Source organism: Paramisgurnus dabryanus, chromosome 1 (genome assembly GCF_030506205.2).
Source record: "Paramisgurnus dabryanus chromosome 1, PD_genome_1.1, whole genome shotgun sequence".
NCBI lineage: Eukaryota > Metazoa > Chordata > Actinopteri > Cypriniformes > Cobitidae > Paramisgurnus > Paramisgurnus dabryanus.
The window spans coordinates 39,506,581-39,522,108 of NC_133337.1; the positions used below are offsets into that span (position 1 = coordinate 39,506,581).

General features: G+C 36.4%; 2 protein-coding genes across 2 annotated transcripts in view; both read left to right on the forward strand.

Moving 5' to 3' along the window:
• The first annotated feature begins 1,336 nt into the window (after window positions 1–1,336).
• LOC135743120 (pancreatic secretory granule membrane major glycoprotein GP2-like) lies at window positions 1,337–11,625 on the forward strand. The gene is made up of 6 exons (XM_065260676.2): window positions 1,337–1,460; window positions 1,596–1,619; window positions 1,701–1,856; window positions 9,946–10,108; window positions 11,043–11,145; window positions 11,264–11,625. Exons 3-6 carry the CDS (start codon window positions 1,771–1,773, stop codon window positions 11,365–11,367), a joined length of 456 nt encoding a protein of 151 aa, XP_065116748.1. The 5' UTR covers window positions 1,337–1,460; window positions 1,596–1,619; window positions 1,701–1,770; the 3' UTR covers window positions 11,368–11,625.
• A 1,831-nt stretch (window positions 11,626–13,456) lies between these two features.
• Window positions 13,457–15,528, forward strand: part of LOC135757685 (alpha-tectorin-like) — a 74,072-nt gene continuing 72,000 nt past the window's right edge. The window contains exon 1 of the mRNA XM_073814173.1: window positions 13,457–13,631. Within this exon, the coding sequence (XP_073670274.1) occupies window positions 13,457–13,631 (175 nt within the window). The remainder of the gene's footprint in view (window positions 13,632–15,528) is intronic.

Genomic DNA, 15,528 nt, shown 5'->3' on the forward strand with positions numbered 1-15,528 from the left:
TTTCTTTCCTTGTCTGTTCTCTATACTATCAGGTAATATCTCACATACATTGGAAAAAGTTTTTTGTACATATGTAATTTACCATTTCATGCATTAGTAGTGTAACCATTAACAAATATTTAAGTACTTTGAGTTCCTATCAGTTCTTATTCTGTGATCAAAATATTCATGCACAAAGGATTATGGGTTTTTCTTACAACATGTAGGCTACTGATCATTTTTACTTGAATGTTTTAGTTTAATTAATTTTGTATGCTTGACCTAAGATTGTTAAGTATATGTCCAAAACACAAAATATTAAGCGATGTTTACTTCATTGTTTAAGTAAAGACAATATCTGGGTTAACAGTAGAGAAAACATAGATATGTTGGTGGAAGCTGTTCAGTTATGACAGCTCAAACATATAGTCTGGGACTAGGTTTAAGCATTGTCTGTGAAAAAAAAAAAACTCTCTTTTAATAAAGTTTCAATCATATTCATATAGAGGCTCTGTTATGTGACTAAAGAATTCAACCCTAAAACCTTTTAAAACATTACACTTATTCACATTTGTAAATAATATTTCTGGTACAATGATATTTTTCTATAAATAAACAAAAATATCAGGACAAATATTTGGTGTAAATAGTGTGCATGCTGTTCAATGTTCGTAGGTAAATTGTGATGTTGTGTGTGTGCGTCGTGTGACTTTTGTAGACTTCCCCCTTAGGGTAAAATTAAACTCTACTTTAATTTACTACAGTATATGTTTATCACTCTATATTATTATTAGTCTGTACATTCACATCATGTCATGTTTATCCTAATCATTTTAAAAGCATTGACTATTTCTCAAAAAGTACAGCAGTGTATTCAATAAAAATGGTAAATATATTTATTACCTTAAATGAAAAGATCATATTTATGCAAATTACAGTAGAAGTGAAAGTGAAAGTGACATATTTACCAATGCATGCAACCCATAAGTCATGTGACTGATAGCCTTCAATGATAAATACTCTGCATGTTTCTATCATCCTGATTTATTTGATTGTCTTCATTTCATCTGCATTCAGATCTAATCATGCAAAGACACATTTCATCTTTCTGAGTGACAGGTGAATGAGGAAGCAGACTGTTAAAAATACAGATTTCACATAAAGAGAAAGAAAAACTGGTACTTCTACAGTTTTTGTTCTTGTTAGTAAAGCTCCACCCATCATTTATTAATAAAGTCACAGATTTCAACACCTGTGACATCACTATTCTGCTTCAATTGATAAAGAGAGAATCTCAGTGATTTTGCTCTGCAGTAGCTTTTCATCTCGGGAAAATTTAATTCTCATCATTTTTTGCATATTTTGTAGATCTGAATTATTTTTTATAGAAACACCTTGTGTGTGCAGGTGCAGGAGTTGCAGTTTTGACACAATGAGGTTTTTAATCTCATTGTCTGTGTGTTTGCTGTTGTTAATTTATGGTGAGTGTTTAACACATCTTTAAATACACAACTGAAGAATCTGTCTTGTGCTTTAGAAAGACACTATATTAATACATCTAAATTGACTGTAATCCTAAACTTTAAGTCATTGTAATTTTATTTTGTGTTGAACAGATGGAATAACCATTAGAGTAGCAGGTACCGTAAACAATCTTGCTAATATGAATATTAAGTTTGTGCCTTGAAAAAGGCAATATAATGATAATAAATGTGGTTGAGGTTCGTGTTGATGGGGTTGACAGTCGACAGTTGGTGACAGTGATTGACACATGTTGGGCTACACCTGTGAATGATCCAGATTACAGTCTGCGCTGGGATCTCATCACTGGAGAGTAGAGACAAACATTTCTTTGTGTTTGCTGTAACCAGTGTTGGGTAAGTTACTCAAAAAAAGTAATCCACTACAAATGACTAATTACTACTTTAAAATTGTAATTTGATTACATTACTGATTACTACATGCAAAAAGTAATCTAATTACTAATTACTTTACTTTTAAGTTACTTTGACAACATCAAATGTAAAAAAACTACAAAGTGAAACTGTCAGAAACAAGGACAGATAAACCCAAACGCAGTGTTAATGTGAAAATGTTTCTTGTAACATTTGAAAACAGTAATGATTACAGTGCATATTTGAATGCTTAAAGCTATTTTTGGTGTGATTTTGCCCCCTCCTAAAATTACTGGTCATATAGTGATCCAGAAATATTTGTAGCTTTTATAATAAGTTACAGATGTTTAACATTTCTCATTAAACATTCTACATTCATTAACATCTATCTATCTATCTATCTATCTATCTATCTATCTATCTATCTATCTATCTATCTATCTATCTATCTATCTATCTATCTATTGTAGCAGTGTTTAAAATGATGTTCTTGGATGTTTATTACAACTCTGTTCTGTAAGGGTTAACGCTGAGTTTCTGTTCTCTTTGCCATGTATTCCCTGAAATGTGATTGGTTAGTGCAACGAGGGGAGGGTTTTTTTGTTTTTGTTTTGGGCTATGATGTTGTGCACGCTCTGGCGCGGGCGCGCGACTGGATGTGCGTGAGCATCGTCCTACGGGTGCTCTGTTAAAATAAAGCCAGCAGTTTAGTTAAACGAGTGTCTGTGCATTTCTCTTGAATGCTACACTATCTACATTCATTCGCGGTCGCGGAGACAGAAACTATAGTTTTAACACGTCGTCGCATTCGCGAGGGCTTTTTGGTCAAGTTAAAGAATGTTAATATTCATGTTAGTTCGTTAAATATAACAATTAAAAGTTGTTTTGGTAATTGTTTAAATAAACATATGATTACTTAATGCAGTGCACGCATTGAGCTCATGATAAAAAAACATAGTTAAATAATGTTAACAAATAAAACCTTATTGTACATTAGTGATTTAAAAACACACCTGTACGACCGCTTCTAGCAGACCTACCGAGCCCTTCTGATGACATGGTAAAACTTTTTTTTTAAATCGTGGCCACGAATTAGCAATTCGTTACCACGAATTATTAAATCGTGCGCACGTTTTAGTAATTCGTTCCCTTGTTTAAGCTAAATCGTGCGCACGATTTAGTAATTCGTTCCCTCGTTTAAGCTAAATCGTGCGCACGTTTTAGTAATTCATTCCCTCGTTTAAGCTAAATTGTGCCCACGTTTTATTAACTAGTTCCCTCGATTAAGTTAAATCGTGGCCACGTTTTATGAATTAGTGCCAAGAATTTAATTTAAACCATCTGGACATTAACACAACGCTAACAAGATCAAATTCACTCTAGCCATTATAAATGACGCATACTTAATGCAGTTTTATAAATTCCTGCCAAGAATTTCATTAAAATCATCAGAATAGTGACGCTTATTGCAGCTCAATGCATTAATACATTGCTATTAAGTATCAAATTCCTACACCTTATAGCTCCTGTATATATACAGTTTATTAACTCCTTCACAGAATTTCATAAAATATATTGGGACATAACCTGAGCTAACGCATTGATACAGTGCTATATAAGGATCAAATTCATACATCTTGGGTCTTAAACCGTTTTATTCATTTCTGCCCGGAATAATAAAAAAACAATAATCGGGAAATTAACATGACCCTTAACGCATAAATACAGTGCTATTTAAAGATCAAGATTAATCTATATACCTTATTAATGAGCCATACTTCATATACAGTTTTATTAATTCCTGTGCAGAATAAAAAAAAACCTTAACACAACCTTTAGGACATTAACATGACGCTTAATGCATGCTAATGCATTAAATACAATGCTTTTAAGATCAAAATCACTTTATTAATAAGTCACATATTCCTGCACAGAATTAAAAAACATATTGGGACATTAACGTGACGCAGTAATTAATTTTGTCATATATTTTGGTTTGTCCAACTAAAAAATCACCCAAGTGACATAAAGAGATTTTATTAAGTTATTTTATTTTAGTGATATTTAAGCCCCTGAATTATTTAGTTTAATTAATTACTGCGTCACGGTAATGTCCCAATATGTTGGGACAATATATGGGCAGGAATACATAAAACAGAATATGTATATGACTTATTAATAGTGATTTTAATCTTTTACTGTATTTAATGCAATAGCATGCATTAGCATCGCTGGTCAAACTGTGCAGCCTCTTTGCTTAACATAAAAGTGCTCAACCTGTTCGGCAGGTCCAACCATAGGGATTTTTAAAAATATATGGGGATCATTGAACGGCTCCTCCCCAAATGGCATAGCCTTGATGAAAAGCCGCGCCGATGAATGCTTGTTTATTGCAGTACATATGCGGTCGGATTGATCCATCAAGCAGATAGACTATTTGATAGAAAGTGTGGATTAAGGATGTTTAAAATCTCTAGCTTGGTGGTCAGTACATGAATGGATCAAATCAGCACATTTGCAAAGGTTTGTCTCCATATGGCTATATAATAAATACAAATAAGAAGGGTAACTTTGCAGTATCACATTATATATTTTCTACTAAGTGATTTTCATATTATAAACGAGAGTATTCAACTGCAATATGGCAATATCCTCACAACATTATTATTTCTCAAAACTTTGACAAAAATTATTTTCAAAGGAACTGTATTATTACAGTTATTCAAAGATGCACACATTATTCCGCATATGATTTAAATATTAGTCGAGAGTATATAACGGCAATGAACGTCTTATATGGCAATAAATATCCACATAACTTCAAATAACAGCATAATGAAATTAATAAAAAGACAAGGAAGCAGGATTGGCATGTAAATTGTATTATTATTACCGGAAAAACAGCAAAATAACTGAAATAAACTCTGAGGTAAATGAACAATAACAGTGGAAAAAACTGTATAATAACAGTACTAATAAAGAAAAATCTATCAAAACTTTATATGACAAAAATTATATTTAAAGTTATTCAAAGATGCTAGGGGTGACCCCGAATAGTCGAAGATTCGATGCATCGATATGAGAAGCCTGATTCGACTACCAATCTCACAGTCCAATCGTCGCAGATGTGTTATGAAATGAGGATCATTCAATTTTAGCCGTATATGGGTTCACACATTATCTGATTTTACATATAACAGCTTTCTCACAATATATTAATATACAGCATATTATTATAATGCTGCAAATAATATGTGAAGTAACAGCTTTCAATAAATATTTTTAAAATGCGTTAATAAATCCAACATCCCCTGTGACTGGGCTACACGGAGGTTTCTTAGTTAATAAAACATTGCCTCTTTGTTTCTACATTTAAAAGACAAAGCTGGCAATTATATTATGGCTATAGATTTCTATTCTTTCAATAATTTATTTTATTTTATTTATAAATCACTCTGGGTTATCTGATTTGATTTAACTATTTGGCTTGTGTTTTGTTTCTGTGCACTTGAGGCATTTTGAATATTTGTTCTGCACCTTGTTACTTCTGATGACCTTATTTTATTTAAAAAATGGATCTATTATAAAACGTAAATTCTGATCTAATTTAAGTCTGTAAATTTTGGATAGCTTTTCGTTGTATCAATGTTGCGATACTGCGTGGTGGCCATGCTTGCGCATGTAATTTAGCCGAACAGGCTAGGTGCTCTGCCTCTCATATTTAGGAGTTCATCAAACTAAACATTAAAAAACGGATGTTTTTCGACGGGTATAAGTTTTTAAAATGTATTTATCATACATTTTGGTTATCTTGTCAAAAGTTAAACTACAAAACAGGTAAGCCGTTATTTAAAATTTCGGTGATGAAACGGAAACTATCTGCACCGAACCTATTTCTGCCTGACTTTTCTTGTGATTTAATATTATGGTTGGTGTTCACTTTTAAATGATAGCAAAGAGATTCCTGAAATAAATAATATCATCAGGTCTTTCTGTATCTAAAGTGAATACAGAGAGGATCAAAGTCAGAGCAAGCAAACAGGTATTTCTGTGCTAAATAATAACGCATAGTGTCTATAAAATCATTAATTTCAGTGTTTTTCATGTTATAAATTAACGTTTAATGAATTGTAAATAAAGATTAGTTTTTATCATTTACAGTCACAATCACAAATTATTTGTCATTTCTCATTTGTCGGGTTTTTTTTTTGGTCATGACTGCTTTGACGCGCTATATCTCCAAATTAAATAAAAACACTGAATTAGCCGAGGTTTCCAAGGCAGAATCACCTTTGTTATTTTTTTAGGTTTAGTTATCAAAATGTATTTTTGTGTGATGTTCTGTAGATCTTGGCTTTAAAATGTTATGAGGAATAAATAAACAAATGTTGCCTTATATATTTTACCTTAAAAAAAATAAATATATAAATGCATCGTCAGTTTTGTCTTCGTTCATCACTTGAAAGACAGTTTTGGTCACTTTAACAGAAAGTTGTTTATGTGTGCTGCTTGTGAAAGAAAATAAAAGTTAACAATTTGTACCTGGTCTGGCCCCCCTTCCAACCCATGCAGACAAACATAGATATGATTCGACTATCGGTCGACTATGGAAAGATTCGACAATTCTGATTCAAATACGTAAATCCTTAGTCGAGGACACCCCTAATAAAATTCATACACCTTAGGCTCGTGTATATATACAGTTTTATTAACTCCTTCCCAGAATTTCATAAAAAATATTGGGACATAACGTGAGCTAACGCATCGATACAGTGCTATATAAGAATCAAATTCATACATCTTGGGTCTTAAACCGTTTTATTCATTCCTGCTCGGAATAATAAAAAATAAACCATCGGGGCATTAACATGACGCTTAACGCATAAATACAGTATGTAAAGATCAAGATTGATCTATATACCTTATTAATGAGCCAAACTTCATATACAGTTTTATTAATTCCTGTGCAGAATTAAAAAAAACTTAACACAACCGACATTAACATGACGCTTAATGCAAAATCACTTTATTAATAAGTCACATAGTTCGTTTTATTTATTCCTGCACAGAATTAAAAAACATATTGGGACATTAACTGGCTCATGATACAGTGCTATGTAAGGATCAAATTCATACACCTTGGGTCTTATACGGTTTTATTAATTTGTGCACAGTAGGCCATTAAAAAGTAGGGACATTAATGTGACGCCTAACGCATTAATACAGTCAGGGGCGGAGTGGGACCAAAAAATCTATCGGGTAATTCCGTATACCACCGGCCCTCCGTGGTAAAAAAAAAAAAAAGGTCTTGTATTTGAACTAGGGTATACAAATCGTAATCAATCTGCAAAAAAAAAAAAAACATTTTCATAATAATAATAAAATCATTAAATCATGGATAATTTTCCTAAATGAGTAACTATACAAAATTATACCTGTTCGAAAGACGGAGTTGCGCACCTGTCAATCAGCTATTACATAACAGAGCCAGGCCAGAGATGAACGTGTTCATGAATAATGTGTGCATCTTTTAGGGGTGTCCTCGACTAAGGATTTACGTATTTGAATCAGAATTGTCGAATCTTTCCATAGTCGACCGATAGTCGAATCATATCTATGTTTGTCTGCATGGGTTGGGAGGGGGCCAGACCAGGTACAAATTGTTAACTTTTATTTTCTTTCACAAGCAGCACACATAAACAACTTTCTGTTAAAGTGACCAAAACTGTCTTTCAAGTGATGAACGAAGACAAAACTGACGATGCATTTATATATTTATTTTTTTTAAGGTAAAATATATAAGGCAACATTTGTTTATTTATTCCTCATAACATTTTAAAGCCAAGATCTACAGAACATCACACAAAAATACATTTTGATAACTAAACCTAAAAAAATAACAAAGGTGATTCTGCCTTGGAAACCTCGGCTAATTCAGTGTTTTTATTTAATTTGGAGATATAGCGCGTCAAAGCAGTCATGACCAAAAAAAAAACCCGACAAATGAGAAATGACAAATAATTTGTGATTGTGACTGTAAATGATAAAAACTAATCTTTATTTACAATTCATTAAACGTTAATTTATAACATGAAAAACACTGAAATTAATGATTTTATAGACACTATGCGTTATTATTTAGCACAGAAATACCTGTTTGCTTGCTCTGACTTTGATCCTCTCTGTATTCACTTTAGATACAGAAAGACCTGATGATATTATTTATTTCAGGAATCTCTTTGCTATCATTTAAAAGTGAACACCAACCATAATATTAAATCACAAGAAAAGTCAGGCAGAAATAGGTTCGGTGCAGATAGTTTCCGTTTCATCACCGAAATTTTAAATAACGGCTTACCTGTTTTGTAGTTTAACTTTTGACAAGATAACCAAAATGTATGATAAATACATTTTAAAAACTTATACCCGTCGAAAAACATCCGTTTTTTAATGTTTAGTTTGATGAACTCCTAAATATGAGAGGCAGAGCACCTAGCCTGTTCGGCTAAATTACATGCGCAAGCATGGCCACCACGCAGTATCGCAACATTGATACAACGAAAAGCTATCCAAAATTTACAGACTTAAATTAGATCAGAATTTACGTTTTATAATAGATACATTTTTTAAATAAAATAAGGTCATCAGAAGTAACAAGGTGCAGAACAAATATTCAAAATGCCTCAAGTGCACAGAAACAAAACACAAGCCAAATAGTTAAATCAAATCAGATAACCCAGAGTGATTTATAAATAAAATAAAATAAATTATTGAAAGAATAGAAATCTATAGCCATAATATAATTGCCAGCTTTGTCTTTTAAATGTAGAAACAAAGAGGCAATGTTTTATTAACTAAGAAACCTCCGTGTAGGTCACAGGTACACTAACTATGGTTTAACTATGGTTTTTGAAAACCATGATTGTCAAAACCATGGTTATTTTGTAGTTACTATGGTTTTACTACAGTAACCATGGTTTTTTGGTTTTAACTGTAGTAAAACCATGGTTAATTTTCGTAAGGGGATGTTGGATTTATTAACGCATTTTAAAAATATTTATTGAAAGCTGTTACTTCACATATTATTTGCAGCATTATAATAATATGCTGTATATTAATATATTGTGAGAAAGCTGTTATATGTGAAATCAGATAATGTGTGAACCCATATACGGCTTAAATTGAATGATCCTCATTTCATAACACATCTGCGACGATTGGACTGTGAGATTGGTAGTCGAATCAGGCTTCTCCTATCGATGCATCGAATCTTCGACTATTCGGGGTCACCCCTAAATTTTATACTTAATAGCAATGTATTAATGCATTGAGCTGCGATAAGCGTCACTATTCCGATGGTTTAAATGAAATTCTGGGCACTTATTCATAAAACGTGGGCACGATTTAACTTAATCGAGGGAACGAGTTAATAAAATGTGGGCACGATTTAACCTAATCGAGGGAACAAATTACTAAAACGTGCACACGATTTAGCTTAAACGAGGGAACAAATTACTAAATCGTGCGCACGATTTAGCTTAAATGAGGGAACGAATTACTAAAACGTGCGCACGATTTACTAATTCGTGGTAACGAATTGCTAATTCGTGGCCACGATTTAAAAAAAAAGTTTTACCATGTCATGAGAAGGGCTCCGTACCAGATGTCATCGCGCAAAGCCCACTCTGAAATGCCAAGGTTTTGGACATGTATTGTCTGTATTCCACTTGAAGGATCAACCACCGCTCACATAGCATCCATTTGCTTGCGTCTCAGACGAGTGAGTAAGCATATGCTCGTTAACTGACGCTGCGCGCATGCTCGCAGACGTTGCCGTGCAATGGCAAAACGTCATTTTAAATACATTTTAATTAATTTTTCAACACTTAATTTGTAACGCTAGTGACGTAATTTTGTTGTCATTGGTAACTGTAATCAAATTACATACATTTAAAATGTAAAGCGTTACGTTACTGCGTTATCAGGAAATGCGTTACACAGTATATACCCAACTCTGGCTGTAACGTCTTTAAAGATGATGGGTTAAATAAATAATCCTCCTTATCCTCAGGTGTCCAAATCCACATGATAACACAGTGAAGCTTCTTCAGAATGGTGTTTCAACATCCATCCGTTTCTCCTTCAGGATGTTTGTCTTCAGCTCAGACTCCACTAAAGTTTACCTGCACTGTGCTGTTCATCTTTGTATTCTGGCCAACAATTACTGCTCAGCGGTAAGTTTACAAAAAATAAATTTACTGTCCACAAAATACTTTAATGCTGCATATGTGTCACAAGTATTCTTGGATTAGGACAATGTACTCTAAATGGAATATTTTGGCTAATATATACCATGGTTTTGACAAATTAACTTAAATAATAGTCTGGAAAAACTCACATATAGTAGAATAAAAATGCCCTTAAACATTCCTAAAAAACTGCAACATCTCGTTGTGGGTCAACATTTTGTAGTTCATCTCCTAATAAAGCTCATAATGATTAATGAAAAGGGTTATTTACTAGAATATAAACTCACATGTTCAGGTAATATACACTAAACTGTGTGTAAAAAGGCATTCAAATCTCCTTAGGATTAATCACTCACGAAGAAAAAACGTTGCTATTTTGAAGGCAAATTTCCCGCTGTCGGGCTTGCGCGTGTTACGTCACTATAGGGTGCTAGAATCCAAGAATAAAAGTCTGGTAGTGATGTAAAGCTTACAAAGTTAACAGCTTCATGTGTGTTCCTATTCTTTTAATTTTTTACTTTATTTATTTATTTTTCTATTTTTTTCTTTAAATTGTATTCATGTATTATTTATTTGCACAATTATAACGGCTGTTTAAATATTGTTTACAATTTATGCATAATGACCTAAATAGATATGTGTGAATTATTTAAAATGAGCAAGTTAAATTATTTAGCATTTTACCGCCAAAATAGAATTGTCTTTTGAAGAAAATATAGGTTATGTATAACCAGTATATTATTCCAGAATACTAATACTAATGAGTTAGATAATTTTAATACTCTATAACTTTAATACTCTATTGGTGGTGGTTGAGAAGATTCCCCTCATCATTATTGTGCTCTGATTGGATGGTTTTTGTGAAATCTTCAATATTTTAATTATATGATTATCTAATGAAATATTTTCTATCTTTTAGCACTGTGGCTCTGGATATCACCAGAGGGTCGGTAGGTCTTTGGACTTCCATGACAGTTCTTCAATATCCATGGGTCCTTTCGTCTGGTCTGATGGAAATGCAGGTAAACATTGCTTTAATATCCTTAACGCTTATTTTACAAATATATGAGGACTGTTTTATTTTAAAGTTTTATTAATTTGTGCTTTTTAATTTGACCATGCACTGAATCCTATTCACAGAAAAATGGGCTCCAGAATTAGCGCAAGTGTCCGGAGCTCCAGGTCTGTGCGGTTGTTTGATGATACTTCTGGTTTCACTCCTGAGTGCCTGCACCATCTTCTAGGACGTCTACACAATGCACATTTTCTAATCTTAAAAGTTTCTATACTATAGTATAAAATTTACATGTGTTATCTGATTTTGTCTTCTATTACACCAATGACGGACTAGCCCTGCACTTGTTTTGATGAATATTTTGAGATTATTCTGTCTGAAATAAGATTTAGTTTGATTGTCGATTTTCTTTTTTTAATAGTCTCTCCTTTAAAATACTTTATTGTGTAAAAAAAACATATTGTAAAAATAAAGTTCAAACCAAGCATCAGAATGTTTAAAAAGTTGATTTTTGACTCTTTTGACTCTTTTTGCTGAAAAAGCTGCGCATCAGTGCCCACCTGTTAATAGCAGTGGAACAGCAAACTGTGTCAACTGGATGTAATGTCTCCGTTACCTTCCTTCAGGAAACGAGGGTTACATATGTAACCGAGACGTTCCCTGAAGGAAGGGACGAATTTGAAATCCCTAAATACTAGAGGTGAGGAGCGGGCCCCGCTAAGGGAGACGTGGTATAAAGATACATTTTCCACCAAAAAACACACATAGAAACCCTCAAGGGGACACAATGCGGTTCTAGCCTAACCCAGGTTCTCAAGGACACATCTAGTGAGAGGCTGACAGCCAATGCTCTGAAACATTGGCCACCAAGGTGGTGGAGGAGTACATAAACAGTTTTTAGACATTTTTGCACTTATGGCCTCCCATAATGGTGCGGTAGTGCCGCACCGAAACGAAGGCTGCAAGCTGACACACGAGCTGCCCTGGGTGTTCTTACCGGTTTGAGGAGAGAACCTGAGAGGATACTGGCTCAATACAAACACTATAATAGTGTTACACCGGACTCAGCCGGTCCAAACTGAAAGCACAGATCGTTCGAAAATGCATAGAAGTCCCCTATCCTTTTAACATGCCAATGCAAGGAGTGCTAAATTTTTTATCGTAAAAACATAATACTCATAGTATGCAGAGGTATGAAGGGAACGTCCTTGTAGGGCTTTCTGCACCACGGACATGTCCCAAGGAGGAATAGAGGGAGAGCCTCTGAAAAACCTAATGACCATGTCGAGATGACCCACTGATCTACCATCTCTCGGTGCGGATATCGCTGCAATATCAAATTGCTTGCAGAAACCGTTCTGCCAAAAATTTTCCAAATCAGCTAAACCAACCTGTAGGTGGAGTTGCCACTCGCCTCGGCGCGCTGCCCGTTAAAGCGCGTATGTCACTGTGTTGAGCGACCCCAGGATGTGAATGGCACAAAGAGACCTCAGATTCTTCTGACTCCAAAAGAGGAGGTGACAGGCGAGATGCGACAGGATACGACTGATCTATGTGCTTGCCAAGCATCTGATGGACCTGAGCTAATATGAGCCAGTCGTGTAGATACGCCAGGCTTAGCGGGTGGGCTGGTTCCTTCGCTTTTTAGAAGCGCCATGGGAAGGAATGGAGGTGGCCGCTGCTTCAGGACGCCCTTGGTGAGGGGCAGACTGAGGTGCTGACATCAACGGGCAGGTGTACGCTTCTTCAAATGTGGCATGATGTTAGTAAGGGATATTAGCGGCTTCGTGGAAAAAATATTCAAATAATTTGCCATTGGGCATATACCCTGAGTAAGGGATTGTATGCTTTTCGTATACAACCCGGTCCCATTATAAAACTGACAAATGGACATTGCCGAAATTACTCAGATTCGATCTCACGGAGGGCAGTCCCCATTTGGACGCCTGTAGGGGAGCATTCAAAAAGCAGGGGTCACCCCACAATCCCCCCGAGACCCCCCCATCCTCAGACACTTTATTTGTCCACTTACCCATTATTTTCCAACATTTCCAAGGTCAAGGGCATGGCACTCTCAGGGCGGGAGCTATGGGCATTTGAAAAAGGGTGAACAAGCTTTGGTTTGACTCTTTATTTTTTTTTAAAAATTTCTAATAACATGAAGCAGTGTATTTGTCCATGTTTGTGTACAACAGGTTCCAGTTACACAGAATTAAGTATTATGGTGCAAACTACAAATAAAATTTGATGTCCACATATGTGGACATCCAGGTCTTAGGAGGATAAATATTCCCGGTTTTAACTCAAACTGCTCAACCATGAAGAGGGGGATGGGCAGTGTGCAGGAATGCGGATCTCGGACTGGTGACTTACCCCCCAGTCACATTAGCTACAAGAGACAGAGACAGAGTGACAGGCTACAGTACCATTCATTTTCAATGGAAGTGGCCGTTTGCCAGCGACAAGCGATGAGCTCGCCGCTGTGCGAGCAAGGTGGAGCCAAAATAGACAAGCAGGCTATTTTATGCAAATGCTGAGCGATGCGACCAAGCGACTGCAAATTGGAGTGAAGGAGAAGCGTGACGTAGGTCTGTGGTCGAGTCTGAGAAAATAATTCAAGATGGCGGAAAATGAGTATTTCTGTATATTTCTGATAAGTTTGGCATTTTATCTCATATATTTTGTTACTTTTATCGAGAAATAAATACTTTTAAATCCAAAAACGCTGTTCTTGTAACTTAACAATACCTCTAAAGTGACTTTTGATACCGCTTTTAGATACTAAATGCCAAGGAACGCCCATCAAGCGAGTGTGTGTCGCTCGGTGTTGCTCACTTTTTAGCTAATGTGACTGTAGGGTTATTGTGGGGCGGAGATACAGCCCTGACACATGAAATTTATTCCATTAAAAAAAACGTGGGTTTGTGTACGTCGCGCACGTGCGAAAGTTGCAATCCGGGCATTCACTGCAGTGCGGTAAAGTGGTCGAAATTGCTGAGAGTCTAGAGGGAAAAAAATGACACAGACATTATTTGTCCAATGGCAAACAGTTTACATCAGGGGTGGAAAATCCTGCTCCTGGAGGGCCACTGTCCTGCAGAGTTTAGTTCCAACCATAATTAAACACATCTGAAAAATCAAATCAAAGTCTTCAGCATTACTTGGAAATGAAATGCAGGTGATTTTGATTAGGGTTGGAACTAAACTCTATAAAAATCCATGTCATCATCATCATCTGAGAAGTTTTTGCCAAGGAAATGCATTTGTGACTTGTTTACTTTCGGTTGTAAAGGATTTAAAGAATGTTGTTAAGCTTGTTACATTGTTGTTTTATAGAGAGTAAAACAATGTTATTGTTTTGTTATAGTGCTTGGTTCCCTTTCAATACGGTTCACTTCGCATTGCGTCAGTTAGCTGACGCTATGGGGGGGGGGGAACTCCTGTTTACTCCGTGACTGAAGCCTATTGGTTAACGTCTGTACAAAGTACAGACCAATGACGTTTGAACCCGCGCGCGGGAGGAACGCGTCCTTATATAAGCGCGGTTCAATCGTCAGGAGCTCATTATTTTCTCCTTCAGCGCGAACCTCTCGCTGCTCCGAAGAAAAAGAAGAAGCCTTACCTCGCCGTTGACAAAAGCCCTGCAGCGGAGTCCAGGCCTAGCGTCTTCCCCTGCCGTTTTCCGGCTGAGAACCGAAGATAGCAGAGTCCAGGTCTAGCGTCTTCCCCTGCCGCTTTCCGGCCGAGAACCGAAGATAGCCTTCGCTTGCCGTGGTACGAGCCCTGTGCAGCGGACACACGCCTGACGAGGTCTCCCCTGCGGCCGCCCGGTAAGATCAATATTTTTAATATAAAGCTATAAGCTAAAAGAGCAGGCGCTGTTGTAATAGCGTCCAGCACAGCGGCTCGGTGAGCCTCTCTGCTATGAATTTCCTGCGAGCGCGTTACCGGTCTGGCACCTCCCACGCCGGGACCGCGCTTATGCTTTGGTTGTCTTATCCATGTTTCGTGCTCCCCCTGCTGTTCCTCTCTCGCCGGGATGAACACACGGCGAGCCATGAGACTAGATGGATGCATAGACAAGCACACACGGACTAACCCCCCCTGTGTTCTGTCACACCGCAACCGTTGATGCTTAGAGAGTCCCTTCGCTCCTCTCACATTCAGTGGCGAGATCTCTGGCACATATATTAATCCCCCGAGTGCATCGGGTGATACCGTCACGACGCATGGCTGTTCTGTCTGTGTTGCCGCTCCCCTCTGCTGTTCCTCTCTTGTTGAGATGAACAAGCGGGGAACCGTAGACCTGGATAGATGAATACGACAAGCAAACACGGGCGGTCTGCCCCTGTCTCTGTCATAGCACAGCCACTCGTGCTCCACGCTCGCG

Bases quoted from the DNA above. Each gene is read 5' to 3' on its own strand.
- LOC135743120 (XM_065260676.2), top strand. From the start codon at position 1,771: ATGATCCAGATTACAGTCTGCGCTGGGATCTCATCACTGGAGAGTAGA. The intron at 1,857-9,945 runs GTAAGTTACTCA...CCTTATCCTCAG, and splicing joins TTTGCTGTAACCAGTGTTGG to GTGTCCAAATCCACATGATA. The intron at 10,109-11,042 runs GTAAGTTTACAA...TCTATCTTTTAG, and splicing joins CCAACAATTACTGCTCAGCG to CACTGTGGCTCTGGATATCA.